The 13,612-nt window shown below is 45.2% G+C and overlaps 1 protein-coding gene across 3 annotated transcripts in view; it reads left to right on the top strand.

Moving 5' to 3' along the window:
- The window catches only part of SMARCC1 (SWI/SNF related, matrix associated, actin dependent regulator of chromatin subfamily c member 1), a 170,292-nt gene that overhangs the window by 144,292 nt on the left and 12,388 nt on the right, over nt 1–13,612 (top strand). For all 3 annotated transcript variants that reach the window (XM_032867902.1, XM_032867901.1, XM_032867903.1), the window contains exon 26: nt 9,034–9,295. In XM_032867902.1, the coding sequence (XP_032723793.1) occupies nt 9,034–9,295 (262 nt within the window). The remainder of the gene's footprint in view (nt 1–9,033; nt 9,296–13,612) is intronic.

Genomic DNA, 13,612 nt, shown 5'->3' with positions numbered 1-13,612 from the left:
GCCCACCCCATCTGCGGCCGTGGCAGCCTGACAGAGCACCTACACTGTGTGTTGTAGTTGCTGGCTTATGTGTCCATCTCCCATCCCGGGGTATAGGCCCTTTGAGCGCAGAATGGGTCGAGTGTCTTTGTAAACAGAGCTGGCACATTATGGGCTCGTTTTGGTGGCTGTTGATTGAGTGTATGCCAGCATCAGTGTCAGAAGTTAGAGAAGTGGAAACGGGAAGTCCACCCTTTAGTTGAGTGGGAAGACATGTAGACAAATGATGGCACGGTGTGTTCAGTGCTCCTCTGAGAGCAGTAAGGAGGCATACGTGGAAGACGGGGAGAGGGAGAATTCCTCTGCCAGCTGAGCCGGAGAGTTGAGGAATGGCTTTGTGTGTATCTTATCCTCATAAGCTGCCCTTTTGTCATGTGTGAATGTTTTTAGTGGGCTCAGTGTAACAGGGTAATAATGCAGTGGATTCCCATGGTGATCGGGTTGTATCCACTGGCAGCCAGACACCCTGCTGTCATTCCTAAAGCAGCACCAATGGCTGAGCCTAAAGATGAGCAGGACTCTGGGCACTCACAGACATGTCTGGATTCTCAAGGGGCTCTTTTCTCAGCTCTAAGGCACTTTCTCTTCAGAGGTTGAACCTGCGGATTCCCCCACTCTTTGAAACCCCCAGTGAAGATCAGCGCCATCCTCCGCCCCTCCCCAGTTCTCGCCCAGAGTCCCAGACACCCAGGGGCCGAGTGTAATGGCTACACTTCTCTTGGCCCTTCAGAATTTCCCTCATGCTATGGCTTTGTAACAGTTACTACCTCTAATTACAGAACTGCACTGTGGTTTTCTTACTTGAATCTTTTTTTGTTGTTATGTTAAATTCTAATCAGAGCACATGAAACATTTTAGGGACTAGTCTCTGAATAAAATAGCACAACCAAAGATGTTGGGAACGCCTGCACCACATCAGGTGAGTCTTCTCAGAGCCTTTGGTGGTCAGCCTGCCTTCTCTCAGTCAGTATCTGGGCAGGAAAATCCTCCATGGGGGATAGTCCCGAGCCCTAGCCACTGACTATCAGTAACACAGCTGTGTTATTCACTGCTGTGGGAAAAATCACACTAAACCTTAGTGACCGAAACAACAAACCAGGTCTCACGTGGCTTCTGGGAGCTGGGAGCCAAGCACCCTGGCTGAGTGGCTCCAGCGTGGGGCTGTACGAGGGTGCAGGCTTCCTGGGATCAGCAGGGTTAGGGCTCCCAGCTTACCCCTGAGGTAAGCTTCTGCCACACCAGCCTTTCCAGGATGCCGTTCATGAAAGGGCTCCCCCAGGGTGGGTGATTAAAAAGAGAAAGAAAGTGAATGAGCACCCAGAATGGAAGTCACCCTGTTGCTTGTCACCTAAACTTCCCAGTCTCCATTCCTTCATTTTGCTGTGTTCTCGGTCACCCAGGCCAGCTGTGGTTCTGGGACCGGGCTAGGGCTTAGAGATGGTTCAGGGAGGCAGAAGGGCTAAATACCAGGAAGTGGGAGTGTGGAGGCCGGCTCAGAGGCTCACTCTCAGAACCAGAGTCCTGCAGCATTCAAAATGTCTCCCATTAATGTTGTGTACAGTGCTGGCATAACCTCTTTTTCTCTACTGGGCCCTGCTCTCGTGTCCTTCCATGTGGGCAGGCAAAGCCATGGCTACTTTCCAAACCAGTGATTTCAGCACGGGACTGTTGTGGGACTTAAATGACAGAAGTGTGGCATGTGCCTGGCACAATGCCTCTGACACATAGTAGGTGTCCGGTAAATATTTACACACCTCCCTTCCTTTAGGCACATGGTAACCAATGATTATATATTAAAATTCATTATTTGTAAGCCTTTGTTGGCTTTATAAACATTTATTGGACCAGTCACTGTGCTAAACATCTTTATATGGATTTTCTCGTTTAATCCCTCAAAATCTGTGAGGAAGCCATTAGCAAGAAAATAGCGATTGCTTTGAATCTCCTTGGACAAGAATCCAGCAGTGATGCTGGATGGGCACATAAGGCCCTATCTTTGTTCACTTCTCTTATGGATGGAGAGACTGGAGCTTGGATAGGATACATTATGTACCTGCGATCACAGTCTAGAAGGGACAGAGCCAAGTGCTAAACCTGTTTGTTCAGCTTAGTGTTTTTATCTAACACTTTATAAAGAAATAAACCATTCTTATCTTCTTATAACCAAGAGAATCTAAGATATGCAAGGGTTTTTGTTTTTGTTTTGAAGATTTTATTTATGACAGAGAGAGACAGTGACAGAGGGAACACAAGCACAGGGAGCTGGAGAGGGAGAATCAGACTCCCCGATGAGCAGGGAGCCCAATGCGGGGCTTGATCCCAGGACCCTGGGATCATGACCTGAGCCGAAGGCAAACGCTTAATTACTGAGCCACCCAGGTGCCTCTGAGATATGCAAGGTTTTATCATCCCTCTGTTACAACTTAAAATTGAGGCTAGAGAGTCCAAGTCAGCCACGAGCAGAGCCTTATACTAACCACCTGCTGCTCTTCTGCCCACCACATTGCCTCAGTTCACTTTATTTTTTATGTTTTAAAGATTTTATTTCTTTAGTTGAGAGAACCAGCGCATGAGCTGGTGAGGAGAGGGGCAGAGGCAGAGGCAGAAGGAGAAGCAAACTCCCCTCTGATCAGGGAGCCTGACACGGGGCTCGATCCCAGGACCCTGAGATCATGACCTGAGCTGAAGGCAGACGCTTAATGACTGAGCCACCCGGGCGCCCCTGCCTCTGTTCCCTTTCAGGTGTACTTCTTTACCTACCAGCTCCAGGACATACTTCTTTTGAATTAAGCATTTGGTTTTATTTATATAGCAATAGATGTCAAAAATCTGTTCTTAGACTTTTAAGAATCAGATATGGGAGCATCTGGGTGGCTCAGTTGGTTAAGCATCTGACTTCTGATCCCAGCTCAGGTCTTGATGTCAGGGCTGTGAGTTCAATCCCCATGTTGGGCTCCACACTGAGTGTGGAGCCTACTTTAAAAAAAAAAAAAAGAATTAGGAACTTTCTTTTTTTTCTCTAATGACTTAAAATCAGTTCTCTTGAGTCTTAAAGTATGTAATAATTAAGAACAAAGGACATAAATGTTAATCTTTTGTAGATACTATGCATACAGCTATAATTAGACTCAGAAGCCATTATTACACTCTCTGTGAAGTGCTGGTATTGGCGGAAGGCAGTTATGAAATGTATAGAGCCCATCGAAGAAATAATGTGATAGGAAGTATTGACTCCAGTTCGGGTGAGGATGCTGAGCTGGTGCTGGGTTCGTAACTCAGAGGGCCTGCCCGCCTGAGCAGCCTTCCATGCCAGGTGGATAGCATACAGCAGTCGTGAGAGCAGGTTTCAAATGTGGGTTATGTTGGGGAATGGAGCCACCTGGAGAGAACTGGGGGCCATGCGCCCTGTCTAAAGCATTCCCATTTGGATTAAAAAAAAATTTGATGCCCATGAGAATGGATTTGTGAGCTGATCTGGTGGGCGAAATGCTGTCTGTACTTCTGCAGGCCATTTGGCTAGGTGTCGAAATTGAATACATTCAGTAAAGACAGACATTGTGGGAATCCCAGGCTCAGTCCTCAAGGAGGTTAGAGGGTGAGTGAGACCTCGAGACGTAGAGACACTGCATACTGCGGGGCGATGGAGCAATGGAAATCCAGTGGAGGGGGGATCCTGAGTGGGCTCAGCCATGGTTGGCTGAGATTATCAAGGAGAGCTTCCTAGTGGAGGAGGGACTGATCTGAGCTATTTAAAAGGCCTAAATCCAGAACTTTCAGAGGAGACTGAAGTCAGCCTGCCTAGAGCTGTTGGCTTTTGCTGCATTAGGTGATGTAAGATTAAGGTCATTTGTTCATTCCTCAGATACTCATTAAGCACCTGTTTTGTTCTAGGCATGATATGGTAGTGGGGATACAGTGGTGAATAAAACCCAACCAAACTCTTTGCCTTGGTAAAGCTTGAACTAATTCACAAAGGGTGTTAGGAGATGTTCTGTGCTCTGCGTGCATACACAACTGTATGTTCCAGGCTGGGGAGGGAGTCAAGGAGGGGGAAAGGAGAGATCACACTTTGCGGTGGTGTCCTCTGGGTGGGCCTTATTGGGAAACTCACAGGTGCGTCCTTCTAAGGCCTAGAAACAGCCAAAAGGCTCTGAGTCAGGAGCACGTTTGGGAACTTAGGAGTGATGGTTGGGCTGGAGCATAAATGAGGAGGAGGTGAGAGGATAAAGTCAGAGATTTGGTGACCTAATCATGGATGTCCTGTAAGCCACCCACAGGCTTTTCATTTTACTCTGATTAAAGCGTGGGAAAACTACAATGCCCATTTTATGGATTCCATATAGTAAACGCAGAGGCTGGCCTCCTTGCAGTTTCGCAGGGATCCATGTGCCGGCTGTGTTGTAGAGAGGAAATGACAGAGCAGCATGGCCCAGAGAGGGGAGACTGGTGGCAAGGTTGTTAAAGTAGCCCACACGAGATGATGGTGGCCTGGACCAGGACAAAATGGTCAAGTTGCCGATAACAGGATCTTATCACACATGGGATGTAGGTTCAGCAAAGTTCATTGTACTTTAGGACAGACGAAGCAAGAAAGAACAAAAAGCCAGAAAGTGAAGTTCATACTGCCCCAGGAGAAGCACGTTGCACTTGGTGTTCTATGTCTTTGGGGTAATGCTTTTGGTGCAGCCTGTCCTGTCATGGAACCTGTTGTCAGATGCGTGCCATTACATGAGGGGTAGTTTTAGCTGAGTTGAAGAGAGCTGTGCTCAGTTGTGGGTATAGTTCTGGATCGCAAATGCGTGGCCTCAGGTGACAGGCAGAAGGCAATAAGACAGAGTGACCAGTCACCACAATGTGCGGCTGCCCCGTGGCTTTCACCTCCCGAAGCACACAGGGAAACCATGGGACATAGTTGTGGTCTTCTGCTTTCCACAGGTGTAAGAAGGAATGAATGGGTCTGTTTGGGACTTGGTTTTTTATAAGTGATGTCTGGTCACTGACCCCTAACATTTCAAAGGAAGGTGTGTGATTATTTACTTAGTTCTGAGGCCAAGTCGTCAGAGGCTCAAGTCTCAGCCGGTATTTCAGCCCGTGGCAATGTCGGTGGACTTGTGCGGCCCCCACCTTGTTCTCTTTCCCACCCTCCTCCCTGCTCTGAGCCCGTGAAGCTGGGAGGAGAGCTCTGTGGGAGCCACGGCTGTACTTCGCAGCTGTGTCTGCATTTGGTGTCTTGGTGCAGAAAAGTGCTCTGTTGTGCTCTGGTTCCGCTTGGATTCGGCTTCTGATGCGTACACAGTGTAGCAGTGAAGGGGGAGAGGAAGGCAGAGTTTGAATGCGGTGGGGGGATGTGTCTTCAGAGCCTGGCTACAGGCAGCTTTGTGTGAAACCCGCTGCCCTTGAGCCAGATTGGAGCCATGAGAGGAAATGGACAGGTTCATTAACATTCTGTGTCCGTGAAAGTACATACACGGTTCGCTTTAGCTGTTGGGACTTTGTCCACAGTTCTAGGAAATGGAAAACAGAGAGGAGAAAATCAAACTATCTATAGCATATGACTTGCACGCTTTTAGTGTTGGGTTTTTTGTTTTGTTTTTTTCAGTGTGGGGTTTTTTGTGGTTTTTTTTTTAAGATTTTATTTGAGAGAGCGCATGAGCATGAGCAGTGGGGAGGGGACAGAGGGAGAAGCAGACACCCTGCTGAGCAGGGAGCCTGATGCAAGGCTCCATTCCAGGACCCTGGGGTCATGACCTTAGCCAAGGGCAGATGCTTAACCAGCTAAGCCACCCAGGCTCCCTAGTGGTTTGTTTCTTGACAAAAATATTATGTGTAATGAAATAATTTTCAATAAAGAAAGAAATGAATAAATTAAAAAGTCTCTCTTACCCTCAATTTCATTTCTAGGAATAATCACCTAATAGTTTGGTGTCTTCTAAGACACCAAATATATAATATGTGTATATGTGAATAAAAAGGTGTTTTTTTTTTCTTAATTGAATTAGGATTGTGTTAGTAAGTATTGCTGCAACTTGCTTTTTTTCCTCAGTGTATCTCAGACAACTGTACATCAAAATAGTACTTGGGGCACCTGGGTGGCTCAGTCGTTAAGTGACTGCCTTCAGCTCAGGTCACGATCCCAGGATCCTGGGATCAAGCCCCACAACAGTCTCTCCACTCACCAGCGGGTCTGCTTCTCCTTCTCTGTGATCTCTCTCACTTTCATTCTCTCTCAAATAAATAAAATCTTTTAAAAAAAATAGAACAGTACTTTAATGACTGTCCTTAGACACACATACATAGAGTTTTCTAGGACAGATTCTCAGATGTAGAATCACTGGTTTTATGCATTTAAAATTTGCTCAGAATCATCGAGCTCTCCTCAAAACTGCCAGTTGACGTTGTCTCTGATTGAACTCAGTAGCAATAAGGTATCTACAACAAGAGAAGAATGTCTGTTGCATGATGAGGCCAAGATGTATCTGGAAGCTCTGCTTCGTGTGCTACAGAGCAGAGGTGGTCCTCTCGGAGCCACGCCGTGGCCTGTTGTCCGGGCACTGCGCCCACCCCACAGGACCTTTTTAGCCCACACTGGATTTTTAGTTTAAACTGGGTTCTCTTTCAGGAATGTGTGTGTGCGGATATATGTGTTTAATCCCTCATCTGTTTTAATTCTTCTAATTACTTTCTTTTAATTACCTTCCATGTTTTGAAATGATAAGTGAAGCTCAGGAAAAAAGAGAGTAATTAAGGTTAGTACATTTGTGGACATGGAAAACTGGGCAGATTTCTCTTTCCGAGGTTAATAACTCGAGGGTAAGGTCAGCTCCCGAAGAAGGACTGGTTTGGTTTAAAAACCAAACCAAACCACTGAGACAGGTAATGCAGAGACTACAGTTTCCCTTCAGAGACACAAGATTTCTTCCAGCTTCTTGACAGAACAGATCTTGACCTAAATGATAGTTCTTCTCTAACTGCATGACCTCAGCCAAACCATCCAGACCAATAGTGGCGCGTCCAGAACACAGATAAGAGGTCCTTTTCTGGCAACCTCTTATGTCTAACTTCAGCAAAGTCCTGAGTTTCCTAGAAAGAATCGTTAGAAGGAAGCAAATCCTGGGACCTGTAGTCAGAATTTTTAGATCCCTTTTTTCTCAGTCTACCTCTCCATCACTGATTAAATGTCTTGCGGAGCTGGACTTACCGAGGACTCCCTTGTTTGTGACATCTTGTAATTCCCTGCTCATTATACAAACAAGGAGGAGGGACACCGTGCCAGGCTTTAACCTCTTCGGGTCACCCTCCTCAGAAAATGAAGAGCCCAGACCAGTCTGTTAGGACCATGGCAGCACCCTGCCATGACCCTCAGCCACTCACAAAGTCATTTGTTTCAGAAGATCTCCTTCTCCCTAGGAGACTCCCTGCAGGCCAGCTAACCAGCATGGGACCTGAGCTTTACCGTCTATCGCCTCCACTCCCCTTCCTCCTCACCTGGTCACACCTGTTGTCGTCACTCTCGCACCCTCCTGCACCCCATCCGCGGCCACTCCTGATGACCAGTAATGCTTCCCTCTTCGTTCCACAGGGTCTTCTCCTCGGACAGCCCTCTGCTGAGAGCCCATATTCCTAGGCTAACTCTTAGGCGTATTCCAACCAGTTTTTGCTGGTGATAGTGTTTAGTATTTATCTGTAGAACTGGCTGCTTCTGAAAGCTAAAATGTTACATTTTTTAATCTATTAATGCCTCGGAATAGTGCTATCCAACAGAAATACAGTGTGAGCCACATATATAACTTAAAATTGTCTAAGTAACCACATTTAAAAAGGTGTAATTGTAATGCTTAATTCAGTACATACAAAATATTATTTTAACACGTAATCAGTATGAAAAATTAATTTTTTTCATGCCGAGTACTCTGAGTTTGGAGTGTGTTTTGTACTTAGAACACATTCCACTTCAGATTAGCCACATTTCAAGTGCACAGGAGCCATTTGTGGCTTCTGTCTGCCGTCTTGGACGGGAAAGCTCTAAAAATATCTCCCAGTGACTCGGATCTTGCCGCTGGAAGTGGTGGGCTCGAACATTATTGACAAGAAAAAGATCTGATAACCCTCCTTATGATCTTTACACTTCTTACTTCCAGAATCTGGATTTTTATTTTCCTTCATGGTGAAGTTGATTTTCTTTTCCAGGCCTGCATTAAATTAATTTTGATAGCATTTAAGGTGGGCTTCCTCCTCTGAACTATTCTCAGGCATATGGTTTCTGGATTTCCTGGCACATGGAATAGCTTATTTCTCTTTATTTTAATTTGGGTCCCAGAAAGATTATCTCGAATATTGAAATACTTATATTCTTCAAACCAAGATTCATGCACATCTTTATTTAGTCACCTAAAATATTCTGTGAATGTGTCACCCGGTATAATTTTGGGTAGTTGAAAGCTAAGATTTGCGATGGCACTGCCAAAGCTCCACATAGAAAAATGTGTGTATTTGCAGCTAGGGCCACGTCCACTCATCCCGAGGATTTAACTCTGTGTCAGTTCTAAAATAGTAACCAAAGGATCACATCCAGAAGTGAACACCTGGGAAAGTTGTGTGAACTTGAAATTCTAGTAGCTAAGGGACTATTAAAAGGAGAGGGGAGGTTTGTTTTACTTGGGCAGTCATGAAACCTATTTTTACATCTCTGAAAGCCTGCCAGACAGGATTCCATGTGTACTGAGTGGGCCCAGAGAACAGGAACCCCACTGGGTAAAGGTTACAGGAAAGGCAGACCTTGTACATAACATAGAAAAGACCTTGACCTTGGTAACAGGTGTCCAAATGGAAATAAGCTATTCGAGAAGTAAGGCAGTGAATGTTGCAGGGGGCGAGGTGGCTGTGTGCCTGTGAGGTGGTACACAGAATTCGGGCATTGGGTCGATGTCCTGTGTGTCATCCATTCCCAAGAAGCTCTCTTGGTGTCATCTCTCTTTCCTTTCCTTTTCTTAACAGTTAGAACAACAGAGGCAGCAGTTGCTTACTGAACGCCAGAACTTCCACATGGAGCAGCTGAAATATGCCGAACTGCGAGCCCGACAGCAAATGGAACAGCAGCAGCACGGGCAAAACCCTCAGCAGGCACACCAGCACTCAGGAGGGCCTGGCCTGGCGCCGCTTGGAGCAGCGGGGCACCCCGGCATGATGCCTCATCAGCAGCCTCCTCCCTACCCTCTGATGCACCACCAGATGCCGCCACCTCACGCACCCCAGCCAGGTGAGAGGCAGGCCGTGCCCGCGGGTGAGGTCGCAGTCATCCCTGCGGCTCAGCAGCAGAGGAGCTAACCACACCCGTGACAATTTGGAGCTAGGACCGTGCCTAGGATGCCTGTTGTCGTCTAGGTAATTGTAGGCAAGTGAGACCTGCTTGTATAGCCATCACCACACAATGCTGGCTGTGTTCTGTTCCCGGTGTGATGCCCTTCCTCGGGTCAGTCAGCCTCCAGTTGGCCAGTATATCCCAGAGTTCCTTAAAAATTCATTCTTGGGTTGTCTGCGCTCTTTTTCTTCTTCTTTTTTAACTTACAGGCATTTTTAAAGATAGACACACAAAAATAAAAACTCAATGAACTCTTATGACCCAGCTTCCACACCCATCACTTTCCCACCATTTTTCACTTTTTGTTAGAGAATCTACCATGGGCAAAAGGAGAGCGAATAGTGTAAGAGTCTCCCCATATATACCTCTTGCACGGCTTCAGAATTGCCAATATTTTATTTATTCCTCCTCACCCTGGGGCAAGAGGTAGACTTCAAGATATATCTCTAGCCAATGGAAATCTTATTCTTTAACAGAACTACTATTATCACACCCATAATTCCTAGTACCATTAGCTAAATGTCCTCGGATGCTTCATTTGTTTGAATTGGTGTTCAGATAAGGTCCACGCATTGTATTTGCTGATAGGTCTCTTAAATCTGTCTTAATGTGTTAACAGTTCACCTCCCCTTCTTTTTTTTTTTTTAATGCCATTCATCTACCTGTGACTGCCTGAGTGTGCCCGGGAGGTGCATGGTGTCATTTTGCATGTTCTTCTCCCCATCTCCCTGTCCCACACATCTCCTGTAAACCAGAGGCTTGCTCTGGATACCTTACCAGGTGCAGGTTCACTTTTTGGAAGCTGACATTTTTCGTCTCTCTTGGTGACATTAAGGTTGGTCAGTGGTTCTAGTGTTGTTAGGCTGATCCGTCTGCTACAGAGTTCCCCGGCAGACTTTCCCAGAGGTTTTCTGCTTTTGAGAATTGCTTCTAGATGAGCTCTTTCATCAGGCCTTGCAAAATGGTGAGACGTCTCAGTTGATCTTCCCTCCTGCATTTATTTCTATTCGTTCATTTCCTAGCAGCGATTCTTTTATTTAAAAAACAAAAATCAAAGAGACCTTGGTCAATCATGTATTCATCCTGAAAATGAGTTCCTTACAGGAAAGTCTGGATAAAGGTTTCATCCTTTCTCTTTATTGGTTACCTGAACAATGGGTTCCTAACCACTGTCTTCACCAGAGGTGACCAGGAAGGGAGTGTGTATGCTCTCCTGTGTGTGTGTTTTTAGTATTGTGGATTTATGTAGTGTATATTTTATGTGTTTCAGTCCATTATGGACATTATTGTGTTTGATGCTCAGATGGTCCTGTCTGTAGCTCATGGGAGCCCTTTCAAGCTGGCAGCTACCCACGACATTTTAACCACCTTGAAAGTTGAGCTCACAGTCCTTTCAAACTTAACTACCTCCCCTAAACAAAGATTACCCACCAACATCATGAAAACCTAAAACATATCTTTAATTGTAGCTTTTCTTCCGCCATGTTCCTTTCCTTTGTAGAGAGCGATGTATATGGGTGTGTGCTCTGGATTACATTGATCTAATGACACTCATCCTGTAAAAGTTTCATAATTACTCTCTTGTCATGTGCCAGATGTCTAGCAGAGCCCAAGTTTGTGTTTCCTGGGGTGGGATACAAATTCTCTGGCCACAGCTCGTGCAAATGAACTAAGGTAATATTGGGAGACCCTTGCAAGCCAGGGAAGGTCCCAACGTGATGATAATAGCTAGCCTGACTGCTCAAATGACAGATTCTCTAAATCTCATGGAAATAACCAGGGATGTGAGCATGAGAAAGCCATGACTGAAAAAATTGTGATCTTGACAACTTGTATTATCAACATGGATCTTTCAGTTCGCCACCCAAAACATATTTTATGTATTAATTTTTCTGGGCTTTACTCAAAACGGGCTAGGTCGATTTTGATTGGGAAGCATTCATTTCACACATACACAACTGTTAAATTACAGCTGTGGAATTTACAACCGCCATCAGACTTGCCACTTGATCTAAATGATGTTTGTGGATATAATCTTAGCATTCTCCCCTCCTCACAACGTAGGATTCTTTCTTTAGTCTTTCTGTCTGCTTGAACAGATCTTAAATTCTCTGTATGAGATTGAATTTCCTTCAAAATTAAACTTCCAAAAGATACAGATGCTTAACCGAGTGAAGATCACAAAGTGATTTTTCAGAAACAGTGCTTATTTTTAAAATTTATTCCTAAAACTACTGGGGATTTAATGGGGAAGTTCCCTATGGCTACTTGGTGCTTGGTTCTGGCTGGTGTTAAGCATCAGAATCTGTAGTAATTGTTCACAGGAGCGCCAACATCTGCATTTAGCTTATAAAAGATGGGAAGAGAGATGCTTTTGCCTTTTCCCTTAAATTACATCCTGGTGAGGATAGGTTTTTGCAGGCTAGGCCAGTCACCCACCTTGTTCTGCTCACTTGTCATTGTCCTTACTTTACCTCTGAAGAACCAATGTGTGACAGGGACCACATGGCCTTGCTGCCTGATGGACCAGGATTTGCACTGGGCTCCATCCGATTCCAAAGTGATAACTTCACACTGCCCCATGACCCCAGACTAAGAGGGGACGTACAGCAGATTCAAATACAGCTATTCTCTTAGGGAGGCCGTGCCAAAGAAATGAGAGTTCATAGAAATAGCCTTTAGAGGAGCACCAAGTGGGGACGCCTGGGTGGCTCAGTTGGTTAAGCGGCTGCCTTCGGCTCAGGTCATGATCCCAGCGTCCTGGGATCGAGTCCCACATTGGGCTCCTTGCTCGGCTGGGAACCTGCTTCTCCCTCTGCCTCTGCCTGCCTCTTGGCCTACTTGTGATCTCTCTCTCTCTCTCTGACAAATAAATAAATAAAATCTTAAAAAAAAAAAAAAAAAAAAAAGAGGGGCACCAAGTGGCTCAGTGGGTTAAGCCTCTGCCTTCGGCCCAGGTCATCATCTCAGGGTCCTGGGATCAAGCCCCACATTGGGCTCTCTGCTCAGTGGGGAGCCTGCTTCCCCCTCTCTTAAGCCTCTGTCTTCGGCTCAGGTCATAGTCTTAGGGTCCTGGGATCGAGCCCTGCATCGGGTTCTCTGCTCAGCAGGGAGCCTGCTCCCCCCCCCCCCCGCCCGCGCTCTCTCTGCCTACTTGTGATCTCTCTCTCTGTGTCAAATAAATAAATAAACAAATCTTTTAAAAAAAAAGGATCGTTGCATGTATGATGAGACTAAAATCGGTGATGAGATCATCTTTTTTCTTAGTTTTTTATTGAAATATAATGTATGTATGAAAAAAGACACAAATCGTGAGTATTCAATGAGTTTTAACAAAGAGAAGATACCTGTGCAGCCATTACCCAGAATCCTCCGCTATTTTCCTTTCTACCTCCTTTTCTCCTGGGGGCGACAGCTCTCCAGGTTCCTAACAGCCGTGAATAGTTGGGATGGTTTTGAATGTGATCTGGAGGGACTTACAACGTGACTTTTTTTTCTGTCCAGTTTCTTTCACTCAACACTTGGTACCCACCCATGTTGGTGTCAGTCGTCGCAAGCTTATTTCTCCTGTTTGCTGTATGTGGTCCATTGTGGGGCTCTACCTCATTGTATTGGTCTGTTCTCCTATTTATGGACATTGATTAGTTTCCAGAGTTTGGTTATTACGCATAGTAACTGCTACTGTGAACTTGGGTGTGCACATGTCTTTGATAGACATAGGTAGACATTTTTTAATGTATTTTTAAATTTAAATTCAATTAACTAACACATAATGTATTACTAGTTTCAGAGGTAGCATTCAGTGATGGAGCAGTCTTTTTTATTAACATCCATGCTGATTACTTCATGTGCCCTCCTTAATGTCCTTCAACGAGTTATCCCATCCCCCCACCCACCTCCCCTTCAACAACTGTTTGTTCCCTAGAGTTAAGAGTCTCTTACAATTTGTCTCCCTCTCTGATTTTGTCTTGTTTTGGTTTTTCCTCTCTTCTCCTATGATCCTCTTTGTTTCTTAAATTCCATATGTGAGTGAGATCATATAATTGTCCTTCTCTGATTGAAAATTATTGCACTTAGCATAATACCTTCTAGTTCCATCTATGTCATTGCAAATGGCAAGATTTCTCTTTTTTTGGATGGCTGAGTAGTATTGCATTGTATATATATATACCACATCTTCTTTATCCATTCATCTGTCGATGGACGTCTGGGCTC

The sequence above is a fragment of the Lontra canadensis genome, unplaced genomic scaffold (genome assembly GCF_010015895.1).
Source record: "Lontra canadensis isolate GAN:19392208 unplaced genomic scaffold, GSC_riverotter_1.0 scaffold35, whole genome shotgun sequence".
NCBI classification, from domain to species: domain Eukaryota; kingdom Metazoa; phylum Chordata; class Mammalia; order Carnivora; family Mustelidae; genus Lontra; species Lontra canadensis.
This window is presented reverse-complemented; position numbering and strand designations above follow the sequence as displayed.